Below are 22,954 nucleotides of genomic sequence, written 5' to 3'. Positions count from 1 at the left end.
GATGCTCAAAGCCTTGGGATCCTTTTTATTTGCCCTTGCCTTTTGGTTTTAAGGGTTATTGGCTTTTTGCTCTTGCCTCTTGGTTTTAAGAGCTTTTGGCTTTTTCTGCTTGCTTTTTCTTTTTCTTTCTATTATTTTTTTTTCGCCTATTTTTTTTCTGCAAGCTTTGTTCTTTGCTGCTTTTTCTTGCTTCAAGAATCATTTTTATGATTTTTCAGATTATCAAATAACATGTCTCCTAGTCATCATTCTTTCAAGAGCCAACATATTTAACATTCATGAACAACAACTTCAAAAGACATATGCACTGTTCAAGCATACATTCAGAAAACAAGAAGCATTGTCACCAGATCAATATAATTAAACTAAGTTCAAGGATAAATTTGAAACTCATGTACTTCTTGTTCTTTTGAATTAAAACATTTTTCATTTAAGAGAGGTGATGGATTCATAGGACATTCATAACTTTAAGACATAGTTACTAACTACTAATGATCATGTAATGAAGACACAAACATAGATAAGCACATAACATAGAAAACGAAAAATAGAAGAAATAAGAACAAGGAATGAATCCACCTTAGTGATGGTGGCGTTTCCTTCTTGAGGAACCAATGATGTCCTTGAGCTCTTCTATGTCTCTTCCTTGTTTTTGTTTCTCCTCCCTCATTGCTTTTTGATCTTCTCTTATTTCATGAAGGATGATGGAGTGCTCTTGATGTTCCACCCTTAGTTGTCCCATATTGGAACTCAATTCTCCTAGGGAGGTGTTGATTTGCTCCCAATAGTTTTGTGGAGGAAAGTGCATTTGAGGCATCTCCAGGATCTCATAGTGATGAGCTTCATACACCTCTTGAGCTCTATGAATGGGCTCTCTTGCTTGCTCCATCTTTTTCTTAGTGATGGGCTTGTCCTCTTTAATGAGGATATCTCCCTCTATGTCAATCCCAGCCGAATTGCATAGGTGGCAAATGAGGTGAGGAAAGGCTAACCTTGCCATAGTGGAGGACTTGTCAGCCACCTTGTAGAGTTCTTGAGGTATAATCTCATGAACTTCCCACCTCTTCTCCAATCATGATGCTATGGATCATGATGGCCCGGTCTATAGTAACTTCAGACCGGTTGCTAGTGGGAATGATTGAGCATTAAATGAACTCCAACCATCCTCTAGCTACAGGCTTGAGGTCCAATCTTCTTAGTTGAACCGGCTTGCCTTTGGAGTCAATCTTCCATTGAGCTCCTTCTACACATATGTCCATAAGGACTTGGTCCAACCTTTGATCAAAGTTGACTCTCCTTGTGTAGGGGCGTGCGTTCTCTTCCATGTTTGGCAAGTTGAATGCCAACCTCACATTTTCCGAACTAAAATCTAAGTATTTCCCCCGAACCATTGTAACATAGTTCTTTGGATCCGGGTTCTTACTTTGATCATGGTTCTTGGTGATCCATGCATTGGCATAGAACTCTTGAACCATTAGGATGCCGACTTGTTGGATGGGATTTGTTAGAACTTCCCAACCTCTTCTTTGAATTTCATGTCGGATCTCCGGATACTCATTTCTTTTGAGTTTGAAAGGGACCTCAGGGATCACCTTCTTCTTGGCCACAACATCATAGAAGTGGTCTTGATGAGCTTTGGAGATGAACCTTTCCATCTCCCATGACTCGGAGGTGGAAGCTTTTGTCTTCCCTTTCCCTTTTCTAGAGGATTCTCCGGTCTTAGGTGCCATCAATGGTAATGGAAAAACAAAAAGCTTATGCTTTTACCACACCAAACTTAGAATTTTGCTCGCCCTCGAGCAAGAGAAGAAAGAATAGATGAAGAAGAAGAAAAAAATAGAGGAGAGGGAGAAGGGGTTGTGTGTCGGCCAAGAAGAGAAGAGAGGGTTGTGTTGTGTGAAAAATGAGGAATAATGGAAGGCTTTATATAGGGGAGGGAGGGGGGTTAAGTTTCGGCCATGTAGGGTGGGTTTGGGTGGGAAATTGATTTTGAATTTTGAAGGTAGGTGGAGTTTATGAGGTAGGTTTATGGGGAATAGTGGATGGATGTGAGTGGTGAAGAGGTGATGGGGAAGAGGGATTGAGGTGATTGGTGAAGGGTTTTGGGGAAGAGTGTTTATGGGATTGTGTGAAAGAGAGTGGTGAGGGATGAGAAGAAGTGAGTGGAGGTAGGTGGGGATCCTGTGGGGTCCACAGATCCTGAGGTGATCCTGTGGGGTCCACAGATCCTGAGGTGTTCAAGGAATTACAATCTTGCACCAAATTAGGCATGTAAAATGCCCTTGCACACAACTCTGGGCGTTCAGCACCAGGTTGGTGCCCATTTTGGGCGTTCAACGCCCATTTACTGGCCATTTCTGGCGTTGAACGCCAGAACCATGCTTGTTCTGGGCGTTCAGCGCCAGCTCCTCTCCAGGGTGCATTTCTGGCATTCAGCGCCCAGATGATGCCCATTTTGGGCATTCAGCGCCCAGACATTGCCCATTTTGGGCGTTCAGCGCCAGAACCATGCTCTGTTCTGGCGTTGAACGCCAGGCAGATGCTTCCTCCAGGGTGTGATTTTTCTTCTGCTGTTTTTGATTCCGTTTTCAATTTCTATATTTATTTTGTGACTCCACATGATCATGAACCTATAAAGACATATAACTAAGAAAAATAGTGTTAGATAAATAAAAAATTGGGTTGCCTCCCAACAAGCGCTTCTTTAATGTCAATAGCTTGACAGTGGGCTCTCATGGAGCCTCACAGATGTTCAGAGCATTGTTGAGACTCTCCAACACCAAACTTAGAGTTTGGATATGGGAGTTCAACACCAAACTTAGAGTTTGACTGTGGGGGCTTTGTTTGACTCTGCTTTGAGAGAAGCTTTTTCTGCTTCCTTTCCATGGATGCAGAGAGAGATCCTTGAGTTGTAAATACAAGGTTGTCCTCATTCACTTGAAGGATTAATTCTCCTCTGTCCACATCAATCACAGCTCTTGCTGTGGCTAGGAAAGGTCTTCCTAGGATGATGGATTCATCCTCTTCCTTTCCAGTATCCAGGACTATGAAATCAGTAGGGATGTAAAGGCCTTCAACCTTTACTAACACGTCCTCTACTTGTCCATAAGCCTGTTTTCTTGAATTGTCTGCCATCTCTAATGAGATTTTAGCAGCTTGCACCCCATAGATTCCCAGTTTCTCTATTACAGAGAGGGGCATGAGGTTTATTCCTGAACCAAGGTCACACAGAGCCTTAAAGATCATGGTGCCTATGGTACACGGTATTATGAACTTTCCAGGATCCTGTTTCTTCTGAGGCAATGTCAGTTGATCCAGATCACTTAGTTCATTGGTGAACAAGGGAGGTTCATCTTCCCAAGTTTCAATACCAAATAATTTGGCATTTAGCTTCATGATTGCACCAAGAAACTTGGCAGCTTGCTCTTCAGTAACATCCTCATTCTCTTCAGAAGAGGAATACTCATCAGAGCTCATGAATGGCATAAGGAGGTTCAATGGAATCTCTATGGTCTCTATATGAGCCTCAGAGTCCTTTGGTTCCTCAGAGGGAAACTCCTTATTGATCACTGGGCGTCCCAGGAGGTCTTCCTCCTTGGGATTCACGTCCTCCTCTCCCTCTTTGGGTTCGGCCATTTTGGTTATGTCAATGGCCTTGCACTCTCCTTTTGGATTCTCTTCTGTATTGCTTGGGAGAGTACTAGGAGGGATTTCAGTGATCCTTTTACTCAGCTGGCCCACTTGTGCTTCCAAATTTCTAATGGAAGACCTTGTTTCATTCATGAAACTTACAGTGGCCTTAGATAGATCAGAGACTAAGTTTGCTAAATTAGAAGTATTTTGTTCAGAGTTCTCTGTCTGTTGCTGAGTGGATGATGAAAAAGGTTTATTATTGTTAAACCTGTTTCTTCCACCATTATTAAAGCCTTGTTGAGGCCTTTGATCCTTCCATGAGAGATTTGGATGATTTCTCCATGATGGATTATAGGTGTTTCCATAAGGTTCACCTAAGTAATTCACCTCTGCTATTGCAGGGTTCTCAGGATCATAAGCTTCTTCTGCATAAGAAGCTTCTTGAGTACTGTTGGATGCGGCTTGCATTCCATTCAAACTCTGAGAAATCATATTGACTTGCTGAGTCAATATTTTGTTCTGAGCCAATATGGCATTCAGAGTATCAACTTCAAGAACTCCCTTCTTCATAGGCGTCCCATTACTCACAGGATTCCTCTCAGAAGTGTACATGAACTGGTTATTAGCAACCATGTCAATGAGTTCTTGAGCTTCTGCAGGTATTTTCTTTAGGTGAATAGATCCACCTGTAGAGGTATCCAATGACATCTTTGATAGCTCAGATAAACCATCATAGAATATATCCAGGATGGTCCATTCTGAAAGCATGTCAGAAGGACACTTTTTGGTCAGCTGCTTGTATCTTTCCCAAGCTTCATAGAAGGATTCACCATCTTTTTTTTTGAAGGTTTGAACATCCACTCTAAGCTTGCTCAGCTTTTGAGGAGGAAAGAACTTGGCTAAGAAAGCCGTGACCAGCTTATCCCAAGAGTTCAGGCTATCTTTAGGTTGAGAGTCCAACCATATTCTAGCTCTGTCTCTTACAGCAAATGGGAAAAGCATGAGCCTGTAGACTTCAGGATCTACTCCATTAGTCTTAACAGTATCACAGATCTGCAAGAATTCAGTTAAGAACTGAAAAGGATTTTCAGATGGAAGTCCATGAAACTTGCAGTTTTGCTGCATCAGAGAAACTAGTTGAGGTTTCAGCTCAAAATTGTTTGCTCCAATGGCAGGAATGGAGATGCTTCTTCCATGTAAATTGGAATTAGGTGCAGTAAAGTCACCAAGCATTCTCCTTGCATTATTATTATTTTCGGCTGCCATCTCCTCTTCTTGTTCGAAAATTTCTGAAAGGTTATCTCTGGATTGTTGTATTTTAGCTTCTCTTAGTTTCCTTTTCAGAGTCCTTTCAGGTTCTGGATCTGCTTCAACAAGAATATTCTTGTCTTTGCTTCTGCTCATATGAAAAAGAGAGAACAGAAAAATAATAATAATAGGGATCCTTTTTACCACAGTATAGAGGTCCCAGTGTGAGTAAAAGAAAAGAAGAAGAAGAAATTCGAACACAGATGGAAGAGAGGGTTCGAATTTGGGTGAGATGAAGTGTTAGTAGATGAATAAATAAATAGAATAAGATGAGAGAGCGAGAGGATTTTCGAAAATAATTTTTGAAAGAGGGTTAGTAATTTTCGAAAATTAATTTTGAAAAGGGTTAGTAGTTTTTCGAAAATTCAAATAAAAAATAAAATAATTAGTTTAATTAAAAAGAAATTTTGAAAAAGAGGGGAGATATTTTCGAAAATTAGAGAGAGAGAGAGTTAGTTAGGTAGTTTTGAAAAAGATAAGAAACAAACAAAAAGTTAGTTAGTTAGTTGAAACAAATTTTGAAAAGATAAGAAGTTAGGAAGTTAGAAAAGATATTTTGAAATCAAATTTTTTGAAAAAGATAAGATAAGAAGATATTTTGAAAAGATATGATTGAAATTAGTTTTTGAAAAAGATTTGATTTTAAAATCACAATTAATGACTTGATTCATAAGAAATCACAAGATATGATTTTAGAACTCAAAGTTTGAATCTTTCTTAACAAGTAAGTAACAAACTTAAAATTTTTGAATCAAAACATTAATTGGTGATGTTATTTTCGAAAATTTGATATAAAAATAAGAAAAATATTTTTGAAAAATATTTTTATAATTTTCAAAAATAACTAAGAAAAATGAAAAAGATTTGATTTTTGAAAAAGATTTTGAAAAAGATAAGATTTTTAAATTGAAAATTTGATTTGACTCATAAAAACAACTAGATTTTAAAAATTTTTGAAAAAGTCAAATCTAATTTTCGAATTTATGAGAGAGAAAAAGGGAAAGATGTTTTTTTGATTTTTGAATTTTTAATAATGAGAGAGAAAAACAAGAGAAATGATGCAATGCATGAAATTTTTAGATTAAAACAATGAATGCATGCAAGAATGCTATGAATGTCAAGATGAACACCAAGAACACTATGAAGATCAAGATGAACACCAAGAACATATTTTTGAAAAATTTTTAATGCAAGGAAAACATGCAAGACACCAAACTTAGAATTCTTTAACGCTTAGACACTAAGAATTCAAGAATGCATATGAAAAACAAGAAAAGACACAAAACATGCAAATGCAAAGATCAAACAAGAAGACTTACCAAGAACAACTTGAAGATCATGAAGAACACTATGAATGCATGAGAATTTTCGAAAAATGCAAGATGCACATGCAATTGACACCAAACTTATAACATGACTCAAGACTCAAACAAGAAACATAAAATATTTTTTATTTTTATGATTTTATGATTTTTTTTTGTATTTTCTTTTAATTTTTTTCGAAAATATTTGGGAAAAAGGAAGCAATGAATTCATAGTCCTCAATCAAAATCCTGGGAGTTAGACATGGCTTAATAACCAGCCAAGCTAAAACATGTTATATGAAACACTAGAATTCATTCTTAAAAATTCTGAAGAAAAATATATTTTTGAAAACATTTTTATTTAAAAAATTTTTCGAAAACAAAGGAGAAATTTTTTTGAAAGATTTTTGAAAATTTTTTGAAAAGAAAACAAAAAGAGAATTACCTAATCTGAGCAACAAGATGAACCGTCAGTTGTCCAAACTCGAACAATCCCCGGCAACGGTGCCAAAAACTTGGTGCGCAGAAATTGTGACTACACTTTGATTATGTAAAATTCATCGCTCTTTCTTTCCCTGGTAATGGCGCCAAAAAAACATGATGCCAATACCATGGTTCACAACTTTGCACAACTAACCAGCAAGTGCACTGGGTCGTCCAAGTAATACCTTACGTGAGTAAGGGTCGAATCCCACGGAGATTGTTGGTATGAAGCAAGCTATGGTCACCTTGTAAATCTCAGTTAGGCGAATATAAAATAGTAACGGGGGTTTTCGAAAATAATTAATAAAATAGGGATAGAAATACTTATGTAAATCATTGGTGAGAATTTCAGATAAGCGAATAGAGATGCTTTCGTTCCTCTGAACATCTGCTTTCCTGCTATCTTCATCCAATCAGTCTTACTCCTTTTCATGGCTGGCTTTATGTAATGCATCACCATTGTCAATGGCTACTTTCGGTCTTCTCTCGGGAAAATGATCCAAATGCCCTGTCACGGCACGGCTAATCGTCTGGAGGCATCACCCTTGTCAATGGTTACATCATATCCTCTCAGTGAATATGGTCAACGCACCCTGTCACGGCACGGCTATTCATCTGTCGGTTCTCGATCATGCTGGAATAGGATTTACTATCCTTTTGCGTCTGTCACTACGCCCAGCAATCGCGAGTTTGAAGCTCGTCACAGTCATTCAATCATTGAATCCTACTCGGAATACCACAGACAAGGTTTAGACTTTCCGGATTCTCTTGAATGCCACCATCAATCTAGCTTATCCCACGAAGATTCTGGTTAAGAGATCTAAGAGACACTCATTCAATCGAAAGTAGAACGGAAGTGGTTGTCAGGCACGCGTTCATGGGGAATGATGATGATTGTCACGTTCATCACATTCAGGTTGAAGTGCGAATGAATATCTTAGAAGCGAAATAAGATGAATTGAATAGAAAACAGTAGTACTTTGCATTAATCTTTGAGGAACAGTAGAGCTCCACACCTTAATCTATGAAGTGTAGAAACTCTACCGTTAAAAATACATAAGTGAAAGGTCCAGGCATGGCCGAATGGCCAGCCCCTCTGATCTAAGAACCAGGTGTCCAAAGATGTTCCAAAGATGTCTAATACAATAGTAAAAGGTCCTATTTATAATAAACTAGCTACTAGGGTTTACAGAAATAAGTAATTGATGCATAAATCCACTTCCGGGGCCCACTTGGTGTGTGCTTGGGATGAGCTTGAGTGTTGCACGTGTAGAGGTCCTTCTTGGAGTTGAACGCCAGCATTTGTGCCAGTTTGGGCGTTCAACTCTGGTTTTGGATCCTTTTCTGGCGCTGGACGCCAGAATTGGGCAGAGAGCTGGCGTTGAATGCCAGTTTGCGTCGTCTATTCTTGGCCAAAGTATAGACTATTATATATTGCTGGAAAGCCCTGGATGTCTACTTTTCAACGCAATTCGAAGCGCGCCATTTCGAGTTCTGTAGCTCCAGAAAATCCACTTTGAGTGCAGGGAGGTCAGAATCCAACAACATCAGCAATCCTTCTTCAACCTCTGAATCTGATTTTTGCTCAAGTCCTTCAATTTCAGTCAGAAAATACCTGAAATCACAGAAAAACACACAAACTCATAGTAAAGTCCAGAAATGTGAATTTAACATAAAAACTAATGAAAATGTCCCCAAAAGTAACTAGATCCTACTAAAAACATACTAAAAACAATGCCAAAAAGCGTATAAATTATCCGCTCATCACTAAGCAAAAATCTGATTCAGGCTGAAAAAAGACTGCTGATGCTGTTGGATCCTGACCTCTCTGCACTCGGAATGGAATTTCTGGAGCTACAAAAGTCCAATTGACGCGCTTCCAATTGCGTTGGAAAGTAGACATCCAGGGATTTCCAGCAATATATAATAGTCCATACTTTGCTCAAGGATAGATGATGTAAACTGGCGTTCAACGCCAGTTCCATGTTGCAGTCTGGCGTCCAGCGCCAGAAACAAGTTACAAGTTGGAGTTCAACGCCAGAAACAGGTTACAACCTGGCGTTGAACGCCCAAAACAGCCCAGGCACGTGAGAAGCTTTAGTCTTAGCCCCAGCACACACCAAGTGGGCCCCAAAAGTGGATTTCTGCACTATCTATCATAGTTTACTCATTTTCTGTAAACCTAGGTTACTACTTTAGTATTTAAACAACTTTTAGAGATTTATTTTGGATCTCATGACATTTTTAGATCTAAACTTTGTAATCTCTGACGGCAAGAGTCTCTAAACTCCATTGTTGGGGGTGAGGAGCTCTGCTGTGTTTTGATGAATTAATGCAACTATTTCTGTTTTCTATTCAAACATGCGTGTTCCTATCTAAGATATTCATTCGCGCTTAATTATAGAGAAGGTGATGATCCGTAACGCTCATCACCTTCCTCAATCCATGAACATGTGTCTGACAATCACCTCCGTTCTACATCAAATTGAATGAGTATCTCTTAGATTCCTTAATCAGAATCTCCGTGGTATAAGCTAGAATCCATTGGCAGCATCCTTGAGAATCCAGAAAGTCTAAACCTTGTCTGTGGTATTCCGAGTAGGATTCTGGGATTGGATGACTGTGATGAGCTTCAAACTCGCGAGTGCTGGGCGTAGTGACAGACGCAAAAGGATAGTAAATCCTATTCCGGTATGATCGAGAACCTATAGATGATTAGCCGTACGGTGACAGCGCACCTGGACCATTTTCACTGAGGGGAAGGATGGTAGCCATTGACAACGGTAATCCACCAACACACAGCTTGCCATCGGAGGGACGTGCGTGCGTGAAGAAGAAGATAGGGAGAAAGCAGAGATTCAAAAGACAAAGCATCTCCAAAACTCCAACATATTCTCATTTACTGCATAACAAGTAACCTTTAATTCATGCTCTCTTGTTCATTTGCAAGTCAATTGATAACCACAAATTAATATCATGACTAAGAGTTGCATGATAACCATAGCTTGCTTCAAACCAACAATCTCCGTGGGATCGACCCTTACTCACGTAAGGTATTACTTGGACGACCCAGTGCACTTGCTGGTTAGTTGTGCGAAATTACATAGTGTGAAATAATTTTTGTGCACCAGTGAGACAGCATTTACCAAACTTAAAGCCATCCTGTCTTTGCCACCAGCACTACAAAGCCCAGAAATCGGTAAACCTTTGTATTTATACTTATCTGTTTCCAATTATTCTGTAAGCTCGGTTCTTGTCACTAAGGCAGGAAAAGCACAAAAATCAGTATACTTCATTAGTAGAGTTATGCAACCAACAGAAAGGAGGTATCCCAGAATAGAACAACCGGCCTTGGCACTAGTAACAACAGCAAGGAGGCTAAGACACTATTTCTGGAGCCACACAATAATCGTAAGGACGAACCAACCACTAAGGCAAATACTGACAAAACCAGAATTGGCAGGATGGCTGACCAAGTGGTCCATCGAACTTTCTGAGTTCGATATTCAGTTTCAGTCAAGACTGGCTCTGAAATCACAAATCCTAGCAGACTTTGTTTCCAAACTTACGTCCGATGAGCATCACCACAAACAGACTTGGGAATTGCATGTAGATGGAGCATCAAACAGAGAAGGAAGCGAGGCCGGGATAGTACTAAAGGAGAGAGAAACAGTAATGGCCGAACAATCCCTTCAATTCCACTTCTCGGCAAGCAATAACCAAGCCGAATATGAGGCGCTCATAGCAGGTCTCAAGCTCACTCTCAGCTTCCAAGTACAAAGCCTGATAGTACATTGTGACTTCCTTTTAGTGGTTCAACAAATCAAAGGAGATTTCCAAGTAAAGGATCCTTTGTTAGAGCAGTATTGGCTCATAGCAAAGGATCTTATTTCAAAGTTTTATAAATTTATCATATCACATGTGCATAGAGAGAAGAACACTAGGGCGGATATACTATCTAAACTCGCCGCTACTAGAGCAAGTACACACACGTCGGCACTATCACAACTCACACTAGAAAAACCCAGCATCGAATCATTGTGCATAATGAACATCACTCATATAAACGATTGGAGAATACCTTTTCTTGAATATATTAATACAGGGATTATTCCCAAAAATGAGACTAATCCTCAAAACTTTAGGAAAAAAGCAAGTTTTTTCACAACTGTGGCAGGAGAACTATACAGACGTGGTTTCTCACATCCATTACTAAAATGCCTCGAAAAAATTAAAACGAAGCCAATGAAGTCATGAATGAGGTCCACAAGGGCGTATGTGGCAACCACATTGGAGGACGAGCTCTGGCGGCCAAAATTATCCGAACAGGATATCACTGGCCAACAATGCAAAGGGACTGTATAGCAAAGGTCAAAACATGCGATAATTGTCAAAAGCATGCCGCCATCTCAATGAAGCCCGCCGAGGTATTGCACAGTATGGAGGTAAGCTGGCCTTTCTACAGATGGGGGCTCGATAATCGATATCCTCGGCCCATTCCCAATAGCGTCAGGATAGGTAAAATTTCTCTTAGTTTCAATTGATTATTTCTCAAAATGGATAGAGGCCCAACCACTAGCAAGAATAACAGCCGAAAAAGTACGTTCTTTCATATGGAAATATATGATATGTAGATTCGGAATACCTAAGGAGATAATATCAGACAATGGTAGGCAATTTACAGACAACAAACTTGCATCATTTTTGAAAAACTTTAACATACAACATCATTTTAGCTCGGTCGAGCACCCATAGACAAATGGCACTACAACAAATATGGCCTTTAGCAACGCCAAATTTTGCAACGCCTTAAAACCGTTCTCTTAGATAGTTTTAGACAACGGTTTTTTGTAGTGTTACTGTTGAATTCAATTTGTCATTATTTTATAGCAACAAATTAAAACCGTTCTCTTTGACTATTTTAAAGAACGGTTTTATAACCGTTACCATGAATTATTTTTAAGCAACGGTTTTTTTGTTGTTTAAAGAATTGTACAAAAGAAACGCATTAAAACCGTTGTCGAAATGCTACACTTTAAAACCGTTCTATTAGATGGTCTTAGACAACGGTTTTTACAGTGTTGCTCTTGAAGTACATTTTTTCATTACACTATAGTAACAAAATAAAACCGTTCTCTTTGACTATTTTAAAGAACGGTTTTACAACTATTACAACAATTGTTTATGAAACAACTATTTTCTAATATTATTTAAATAATTATACAAATTAAACAATACCAATAAAAATAATTTCAAATAATTATATAAATTTAAACTATTTTTTCTATAAATACTGAATTTATAAAATATTCAAAAACTATTGTTATAAATAAATAACAAATATTATTTTAAAAAATTAAAATTAAAATAAATTTATAATAATATTATATATTATTATTATTATAGATATATAAAAAATATTATATTTTAAAAAAATAACGTTAAAAAAATTATAATAAATATTATTTATTTTTATTATAAATATATAACAAATATTAATATAAAAAAATAAAATTAAAATAATTTTAGAATAAATATATTATATACCTATTGTTTATTTTTTCACTAAGCATATAAGAAAGCAGAACAGACGCATGCTCTTCCTCTTCTCTTCGAAACCAAGGGCGAAGAACGCTACTCTTCCTCCCTCCACCGCCCTAACCCACGCCTTCAGAATCAGAGACGTCATCGAACCACAGTTCACCAGGAAGCCCGAAATCGCACCATCATCGCAAGTCACCAGGAAGCCCTAAATCAAAACTCACCATCGTCGCACCATCATCGTCACTGCATCCTTCCCAAAATCGTTGCTGCCTCCTCCTTCCCGGCGTTGCTGAGTCTCTCCTCTCCGCGACGTCGCTGCTTCTCCCCTCTCCGTGGCTTCAGTGCTTCTCCGTTCTCTGCGGCGTCCTTGCGTCTTCTGCTTCGCTGCTTCTCCCCTGTTCTACTTCGCTGCTTCTGCTTCACTGGGTTGTGCTTCGCTGCTTCTACTTTGCTACTGCTGCTTCACTGCATCGGCCGTTTGTGGGTTGTCATCTGTGGTAAGTGTTCTTCTTCTCTGATTTTCTGTTGCTTAGTTAGGGCTTGATTGGCTGTTGGGTATTTTCTGTGGTATTTTCTTTTGCTTAGTTAGGGCTTGATTGGTTGTTGGGTATTCTCTGAAAGTGGTGATGTTTGTGAACATGAGCAAGAAAGGTGTTGAATGTTGACTGAGTTTCTGTTCTGGTTTGAATGTTGTTCTGAGTTTCTGTGTACAGGAGGATGTGACTTTAAATTTGTTTTTAATTAATTGAAGTATTCAATAGCTTAATCGTGTTCATGAGATTGGTTCAGTTAGCCTGGTTCTAACAGGTTTTTCTACTCTTACATAAAAGAAGCAGAATTTTTAACGAACTCAATAGTGAGAAAATCTTATTAGAGTCAACTGAATCAATTCCATGAATACAGTTAACTGGTTGATTACTCTAATTAATTATTGAAAACAAATCTAAACTGTTAGTAATAGTTTCCTTCTTTCTATTGTGCTTAACTGCTTATCCATTTTTTAGTACATAAATTTTCTTTTGGGATGACTGAGGCAACTCTATTGCCAACTAGTGTATGGTTGTGACACTGTTCGGGTAGCAATACAAGCAAATTTATATAATGTTGGGCAGTTGTAATTTTTAACACATTCTGTGATCTGTATAGTTTGGGTGGGAGCTAAAAAGTCTTGTTTTCTTAAAAGACTGGATTTTGATAATTCTATTGTTTATGTTTATGTTTTGCATCTTTGTTTATCTCTATCCAATGGCTGTTTAGTAGGTTTGCATATAAAATCTATGGGTAATGACACCTTTGTTGTGCCAACATCTGCTATATGCATGCAATGCAGTTGAAGTATTTTCTTTTTCTTCTTTGATTCATTGTGCTATTAAATTATAGAGATATGCTTAGCAGCTTAGCTATGGTTTTTTGTTTTAATTTATTAACCCAATTTTGGCTAGTTGGGTACTGTTTGATTTTTTAGTTATATATCACTTTTGAAAATAAGATTTCTAAAAACTGGTTTTAAAAGTGAATTTTTTGTTAAAAAATCTGGTTATAAATTACTTATATTTTTATTCTTTGTTGCTGTTGTAGTTTGTCTTTCTAAAACCAAAAAAAGGGAATCAAACAGCGGGTCTCTCTGTAGCTGCGACTACCTTAGACATTGAGCTACACTACAGGTGAATCATTTAATATATTATCTTTTTAAATTTGTTTGAACATTTAATTGTTAAGAATATTTAGTGATTAATTGATTGCTGAAGCTTCTTTGCATAATTTGTTAGATACAAATTGTTAGTCTCATAATTGGTTGAGATGTTCTCTTTTGAACATGTGTGGTTGACTTCTAGAAATCCTTTAAAAGCAATAAGCTCTTGATTGAAAAAATCACTTCTAGTTAGTCTAAAACATATGTCCGTGTCTTTTATTTTAGTTGACAAAGTAATGGACAAAGGGTGGACTAGTTTACCAAGACATATTGAGGGTTACCAACATGGTGTTAATTCATTTTTGGATTTTGCCTTTTCTAAAGGTAGACCACAAAGACAAGAAATTCTTTGTCCTTGTTCTATGTAATAACTTTAGTTAGGGGCGAAGGGATGAAGTTTATGATCATTTAATAAGGGATTTTAAAAAGGTTACACTGTGTGGGTTCATCACGGCGAAGGATAAGTCACATGGATAGTGATTCCGATGAGGTTGAAGTCCATGAAGGATTTGTCAACGACATTCCTGGGCTGCTAAACGAGATGTTTCGGCATGTGCTTGAAGGAGATAAAGATGGTGATGGGCCAAACAAAGATGCAAAAAAGTTTTATAACTTGCTTGAAGAAGGAAAACAAGAGTTATATCCTGGCTGTAAAAAAATTTCGACATTATCATTCGTTATCCGATTGTATTTGTTGAAGACTCTTAATGGTTGGAGCAACGCATCCTTTACTGCTCTACTTGAATTACTGAAAGAAGCGATTCCTCATTTGAATATTCCTGATTCTTTAAATAAAATAAAGGCCATGGTAAAAGATTTAGGACTTGGTTATAATAAAATTCATGCTTGTCCCAACGATTGTGTTCTGTTCCGGGATACATATGAAGATGATGAATTTTGTCCAATTTGTGGAGCTTCCAAGTACATAGAAAATGTTGAGGTAGATACAGAAGTTGATAAGTTGAAGAAAAAACATGTGCCTGCGAAAGTTTTGAGGCATTTTCCCTTGATTCCAAGGCTTAAGAAGCTATTCCTTTGTTCAAAAATAGCTGCATCATTAAGGTGGCACGATGAACATCGTTCAAAGGATGGAAAGTTAAGACACCCAGCTGATGGCCAATCATGGAAAGACTTTGACAGGCTTCATCCCGATTTTGCTAAAGAATCTCGTAACATAAGATTAGGGCTAGCTAGCGATGGATTTAATCCACTTAGAAACATGAGCATCTCCCATAGTACATGGCCGGTAGTTTTGGTTGCATACAATCTTCCTCCGTGGTGTTACATGAAACCAGAGTATGTCATGATGTCCTTACTCATCCCTGGACCATGTTCGCATGGAAAAAGCATTGATGTGTATCTTCAGCCATTAATTGAAGAGTTGAAGGTTTTATGGGAAGTTGGAGTGAAAACATATGATGATTCAAAGAATAAAACTTTTCAACTACATGCAGCACTTTTATGGACCATAAGTGACTTTCCAGCTTATGCTATGTTATCCGGTTGGAGCACAAAGGGAAAGTTAGCATGTCCTTGCTGTAATTATGACACCTCCTCTTGTTATTTAAAACATAGCCGGAAGATGTGCTACATGGATCACCGTAAATTTTTGGCTATGGATCATCCATATAGGATGGATAAAAGATCTTTCAATGGCGATGTTGAATTAAGGTCTTCACCAACTTTATTAGATGGGAAACAAATTTTTGAAGATTTGAAAGATTTTGACAATGTATTTGGAAAGAAGCAAAAAAATAAAATTGATGGTCCATGGAAGAAAATGTCCATTTTCTTTGAGTTGCCATATTGGAAGCAAAATACATTGCGCCATTGTCTTGATGTTATGCACATCGAGAAAAACATATGTGATAACATAATTGGAACTTTATTAGACATTCCAGGAAAGTCCAAAGATCATGCAAATGCTTGTTACGATCTCAAATATATGGGCATAAGAAAAAAACTACAACCAAAGGAGATAGATGGTGGCAAGAAAGCAAAATTTGCTTAGGCTTGTTTTAACCTTACTACTCAAGAAAAAACAATTTTTTTGTGAAATCTTGAAGTCAGTAAAATTGCCATCTGGTAGTGCCTCAAATATTTCTCGGTGTGTTCATGTTGCTGAGAAAAAGATATCAGGCTACAAAAGTCATGATGCTCATTATATGTTGCATTATTTGTTGCAAGTAGCTATAAAATGCACAATGCAGAATCAAGTTGCTGGCCCTTTAATTTATCTAGGTTCATTCTTTCGTTCCTTGTGCCAAAAAGTTATTGAAAATGATACAATAGATCATTTGGAAGTAGATATTAGAGAAATTTTGTGCCAATTGGAAAGAATATTTCCTCCTAGTTTCTTTGATATAATGGTACATTTGTCTATTCATCTGGTAAACGAGTTGAGGTTGGGTGGCCCAGTTCAATTTAGGTGGATGTACCCCCATCGAGAGATATCTGTGTAGGTTAAAGTCCTACGTTCGCAATAAGAGCCACCCCGAAGGTTCAATTGTTGAAGGATATTTAGCCGAGGAATGCTTGACATTTTGCTCAAGGTATTTAAGTCCTGATGTGGATACAAGGCTGAGTAGGAGGACACAAAATTATGATAATTGCAGTGAAGCTGAAGTATGTCATGATAGCTATTTTGCATGCTTGGGGCGACCAATTGGTGGAAAGAGGAAATGGCAACCTTTTTCTCTAGATACCAATTCAAAAATACAAGCTCATCGGTACATCTTATTCAATTGTGATAAAGTTAAAGACTACATAAGGTATTTTTTTTATATATTTTCCAACTACCAATTCTGTATTAGCAAATTTAACTGAGTTGCTTTTTACTTACTTTAGAGAGTATGAGGAACATGTCAACAATCAATCTAAAGGTAGAAAATGGAAGAAGGCAAAAACTCGAAGCCATGATTTTAGTGAATGGTTCAAAGAGCGTGCTTCTCATGAAGATGTTCCAAAACAACTTAAAGATTTGTCTAGAGGCCCAAACACAGTTGCAAAATAATTTTCTAGTTATGTATTCAATGGCTACAAATTTCAAACTAGAGAACATGATGCAAGCCACACAACTCAAAACAGTGGTGTGACTTTGGTGTGCAAAATACCAAGCTTTGCTAGTGCCAAGGACAACAACCCAATGACAAAAGCCGTAACATATTTTGGTGAAATAAATGACATAATTGAGTTAAACTATTATTCATGTTTCAAATTTGTTCTCTTCAACTGTGATTGGTTTGAAGTTGAAGAAGAGAATTTTGGTCTAACTTCAGTTCATTTTAATAAAAGATGTTATCGGGATGATCTTTTGTATTAGCTTCACAAGTCCACCAATGCTTTTATATTCAAGACCCTTTTAACAAAGACAAGCATTATGTCATGGACACGGTGCCAAGGGATTTATTCAATATGTATGATGGGTATGATGTTGAAGCCGAAGAGTCTAATTAGAAGGACCCCTTTGATCAAGTGAATAATTTGTTTGTGCCAAAGGATAATTGTGAAGTTCAATGGACTAGAGAAGACATGCCAAATACAATCATTGAGAAACCTTCACTTGTTCTACAACAAGCTGAATATGATGATGATTCTAATCTTTAAAGAGATTTCTCTTCTCAACATAGAATAATTTTTTTACTTTTATTTTTGGTGTAATTGTTTATGAACAGGTGCATTTCTTATAGATTTTTGGTTCTTTTAATATGTGATTTAGTTTTTAACTATTATGTTACCCAATTTTTTTATGTATACTAATCTCATTATTTTATTTCCTTTTTCAGAAAATGTTCAAAATATTCATTGAACATGAGATAGATTCAAAGTCAAGTGCTGAATTGCGTGCAAAGTTCTTCAAAAATATGGAAATTAAGCGAGAAAAGATGTCTTCTGGTCAACAACAACATCAACCACCACCATCACTTAAGAGGATAAAAACTCTTAGTGATAGGGAAAGGGAGCAGAAGTTAAGAAAAAATGGTGTCCAAGAAAATGATAAGTAGAATTTTGTAGAAAAGCCAAAAGTTGCAAAAGAAAAAGGGCAGAATTTGAAGAAAAGTAAAGTACAGATGGAAGCAAGTATGACTCACTCACAAGGATCAACATGTAGACAAGAAAAAGAACTTCCTTCTAAATCTACTGTTGTGGCTCACAAGAATACTAGAGAAGTAGATTCTAGAATGAGTCAAGATTTAAAGAGAAAAGAGACCACAATTGAAGATGATGTTGAAGAGTGTGGCAGCTTGCAAGAAAGGCCAACTAAGAAGGGAAAAACACGTCAATTTGCTTCAATGCCGATTGATACTTTTCTTAAACTTAACAATGAACCTGATGGTGAAGAGAAATTGGATGAGAATGAAGGAGATATTATAGAGGAGCAGGACAAGGATTATATTAATTCAACTGAGGCTGAGAACATAGACAATACTTTGAAAGGTAAACTTTTTGCAGGTTCTCAATTTTTTTTCCTGTTTACATTTTCTTAGTTTAATTAGTTTGTTCAGTTTTTGTTAAATTAGTCAGTTTAGTTATGCATGCTTAGTGGATTATAGGTGATTAGGAAGTTTTATCTGAATTGTAGTAGATTTAGGTTGAGCTTTTTGGTTGCTGCTGATGCCTTTTATGAATGGTTTTCTGAGCTATTTTAATTGACAAATGATGGTTGTTGCATTACTGTTTCAAATTGTATAGTGCTGCTTTATCCTTGTTAATGGCTGATTTCATGCCTTGTTTTGATTAAGCAATGATGATGATGGCCTTATTCTGAGCTATTTTATTAGTGCTGATTTGATTTTAGTGAGTTCATATGGGTTGATTTTGCTGTTTGTTTAAATTTAGAAACGTCCTATTTACTGCCATAATGCTGCCGAAATTTCTAAAAATTTGTGTGTTAATTGAATTCCAATTTGTGAATTGAATTTGGTAATTTGTTACTTTAGTTTTGTTTCATGACCAAATTCAACTCAAAAGGTAACTTTAATTTGTTCTTTTTTTTCAATTAAATATCTTATAAATCAATAAGAGGGATGGAATATAATTAGTATCTTTGTATAGAGACAACAGTGAAGAAAACACGAGGACCTACACAATGCTTGAAGATTCATGCAAGACAGTTGGAAGATAGAGAAGAAATTACTCTAGATATCGAAGGAGAGGCAATTGGTCCTACTGATGAAGCTGTAAACAACTTGAGCAAATTTTTGGGCACAGTGGCAAGGAATTTAGATTTTTGTCCATTAATTTACACAAATTGGAAGGGGATTAAAGATAAAGAAGCCATTTAGGAATATGTTCAAGTGAGAATATTATTATTGTTTCTTTTAGAAACTATTTGGAAATGTACACATGTATTTTATTCTTACTAGCAAATAATATTTGTGTTTTATAGGCTAAATTCATTATTCCAACTGAAGAAAAGAGGATAGTCCTTGCTCGTATCAATGACAACTGGAGACGGTATAAGACCACAATCAAGCAAAATTATTTTCTGCCATACAAATGTGTTAATGAGATGCTGAAAAATCGTCCTAAAAGCATAGCTGAGAGTCATTTTCGCAAGTAAATTGCTTATTGAAGAACTGAGAAAGTTAAGGTAAGACATGTGCAACTTATTGTAGTCTGTTTATGCAATTATGAGTTTTATACATTTAGGAGTGAAATATGATAATTTTTTGATAATACTTGTCTCTTGCTATGTAGAAAATGTCTGCGCAGAATAAGAAAAATAGGGCACAACAGAAATTTAGCCATCGAAAGGGATTTTGCAAGAATACGTGCAAGATTGGTACAACTTTTTATTCTTTGTGCATTTGTATGTGTATGTGGGGTGTGTGTCTTTGAGTATCAAGTATGTGTTGAATTTAGAAAATAAACTTATTTTAACTCTATATAAATGCTTGTTGAACTGGACTTATAGGCTGCTTCTAAGGAAAATAATGAACCACCTACTCAAGCAGAAATGTTTGTTGAGACTCGCCAAAGCACAAAGGGAAAATCATTGGATGAAGACACTTTGGATGTTATTATAAGTATTGGGAGTTAATTTGATTAAAATAGGTTATGGATTTCTTGTGTCTTGATAATTTGTCCATCATTTGTGGTTACCTTTATGCTTGCAGTTGAGTTAAACAATGCTGATACTATTCTTAATTGCTATTATTTGTTTTGATGTTGTCAAATGATATATGTTTTGAGTCCAAGTGTGTAGTTACTCTTTTTTTTAATTATTATTTTTCTTCACATTAATATAGGCACATCTGCAAGCTGAGAATAAAAAGTCTAAAGAATCAGCAATTAGAGCTTTCCAATCCATATTTGGGAAAGTGAAGGCAAGAAGAGTGCGATATCATGGAAGAGTTACCACACCAACTTTGTTGAAGAAAAATGAAGAAATTTCCACCCTTAAGCAGCAACATGCAGCTGAGAAAAGCATCATTAGAGGGTAAAGTTGATGTGATGCAAAAAGAAGTAGATGAACTAAAATTGCTTGTTAAGATGATGCTGCAACAAAAAAGTTCAGGAGTGGACCTTGAGATGTTAGCTGCTCAACTAGGAAGCACTTTAGGCAATCCGAACAATGATGCGCATGAGGAGGTATTATTTATTATTAAAGTTTATGCATGTTATCATATCCTAAATAATGGTTGATTATGTTGATGTTGATTCAATTGTTTTGTGTATCTAAATAGGAGAATGTTATGATATATATGTTTCTCCTCTCTCTCTCACACATTTTTAGTAGACATTATTAGTATTAAAGATGTGTAGTTTTATATTTGATTTTTTTTCTTTTTTTACAGGAAAACTATGTTGAAGGGGAAATCAAACTTGATTAAGGTCAAATTTTTAAGAGCAAATGTTACAGAGTAAAAATCATGAACTTGTGGACATGATGATAAATCTATTTGCTACTTAGATATTTCAACTCTTCTTTGTTATATTTTTTGCAACATTAGATGATATAGTTCGAGGTTGTCATGATAGTATTGTGGTATTTTGAATGTGATTATGGATCTTACAACAATTTTTATAAGTCAAATTTGATGGAAAATGTTCAATTATTTTTCTTTAGTGACTTTATTCAAATAGTTTAGATTATTTATTGACTCTAAATAATTAAAAAAATGAAATTAATTTCATTCACGAGAGAAAACTACTATTGTAAATAAAGAATTATATATTACAAAAAACCGTTGCCAAAAAACTAATGGTAACGCTTTTAAACCATTGTCTTAGACAACTATAAAATGGCAACGGTACAAAACCAACGGTAATGCTTTAAAACTATTGCTGTTGTGGATAACAAAACTACCACAGTTTAAAACGTTGCCTATCCAGGTACGGTTTTAAACCGTTGTATCATGAAAAAGAACGGTTTAAAACCGTTGCTTCTCGAGTAACGGTTTGAAACCGTTGTTTAAAATTTTTTTTTCAAAACCGTTTCCTATACTAGTAACTTTGGCAACGGTTTTTTGGTTACCGTTGCCTTAGGTAAAAAACCGTTGCCAAAGCGTTGCCTAAATTTTAGAGAATGGTTTTTCAATCTACGGCAATAGTTTTTGACCACTGCGAAAAGCCTTGTTTGTTGTAGTGTGGGCAGGCCGAAGCTGCTAACCGAATAATCTTGCAGACAATGAGGAAAAAGCTCACTGATGTAAAAGGTGAATAGGCGGGACTTGATCCCAGAAATACTGTGGAGCTATAACACGACAATACAAACTACTACAGGCGAGACCCCATTCAAATTAATTAGTCTACGGAACGGAAGTACTGATACTGATCGAGGTCAGCATTCCCACCTTAAGGACCGAGCTATACAATCAAAACCACAATATCGATACAAGGAGGGCCGAGCTAGACCTCGTGGAGGAAGACAGAGACGTCGCCGCTATCAAACAAAGAGAGATGAAACAACTAGTAGAAAGAAGACACAATAAAAAAGTAGTACCCAGAACATTCAACGAAGGAGACCTAGTCCTCAGAAGAACAGAGGAAGCAAGACAACCTCCATCGCACGGTAAACTCCCCGCGAATTGGGAGGGACCATTTCGAATTTCAAAAGTGCTCGGAATGGGGGCTTACCAACTACAAATACTACAAGGCGACTCATTATTAGGAAATTGGAATATCTCTTCTCTAAAATTGTATAGATCATAAATTGTATAATTCGCGGATGAAGGTATTCTTTTTCCCCCTTAGAGGTTTTTTCCCAAATAAGGGTTCTACCTAAGGAGGGTTTTAATGAGGCCGGATGCCCAATATGTCAAATTATCAAAGTCAGACAATGTACCGACATATGAATAACTGATCTGTTCCTTACTTTCTCTATTCTCATATTCTACTTAAAAAAAAAACATTAAACCAAGGATGCATAGCTACATATATTATCAAAATATTAAAATGTCAATCTGACCCAACCTTGGTCAAAACAAACAAGAGTTACTTTAAATCCAAAAGGACAAGAATCATCAAAATAAACAAACCACAAAAATATACATAATTAAGAAGGAGGAACGTTCTCATCATGGTCCTCCACAGTTCCATCTACAACCAACTTCCCGCCGATAACTATCTTGGTCACATCCAGCTGACCACAATCAAACTCGGGGGCTAACACAGCAATTTGACTGACGGCTCGATCAAATTCGGAGGAGAACTTCTCCATCCCCTCCTCTTCCAACTCATGAACCCTAGAGGTCAGCTGCCCTTAGTCTTATCATTCTCTTTCACCTCTGCCTGCAGAAGCTGGACTTGATCCCGAAGGAGAACGAGCTCCTCTTCAAACTCTTTCATTTTCGCCGTAACATCCACAATGATGTCATCTTTCTCTTTTGATGATTTCTCTAAGTCAGAGACCATATCCATAGTCACCTATTGTTTGGCCCCGAGCAGTTCAGTAGTGCGACCTACACACATTAAACGCAAAGCAACAATCTGCAACAGAAAACACAAGTCAATAAAACATAAACAATAATCATGACAAAGACAT

The 22,954-nt window shown here is 36.7% G+C and overlaps 1 protein-coding gene and 1 non-coding gene across 2 annotated transcripts; both read left to right on the top strand.

Annotated features, from left to right (window-relative positions):
• Positions 1-4,395: 4,395 nt before the first annotated feature.
• Positions 4,396-4,503, top strand: LOC112774259 (small nucleolar RNA R71). The gene has a single exon (XR_003188754.1). It is a non-coding gene; the product is annotated as a small nucleolar RNA R71 (small nucleolar RNA).
• Positions 4,504-14,434: 9,931 nt separating this feature from the next.
• LOC112770277 (uncharacterized) lies at positions 14,435-15,976 on the top strand. The gene has a single exon (XM_025814661.1). The coding sequence runs from the start codon at positions 14,435-14,437 to the stop codon at positions 15,974-15,976; it is 1,542 nt and encodes a 513-aa protein (XP_025670446.1).
• Positions 15,977-22,954: the final 6,978 nt, after the last annotated feature.

Source organism: Arachis hypogaea, chromosome 18 (genome assembly GCF_003086295.3).
Source record: "Arachis hypogaea cultivar Tifrunner chromosome 18, arahy.Tifrunner.gnm2.J5K5, whole genome shotgun sequence".
NCBI lineage: Eukaryota > Viridiplantae > Streptophyta > Magnoliopsida > Fabales > Fabaceae > Arachis > Arachis hypogaea.
The sequence above is the reverse complement of the archived record's forward strand: the minus strand, read 5'-3'. Positions and strand labels throughout refer to the sequence as shown.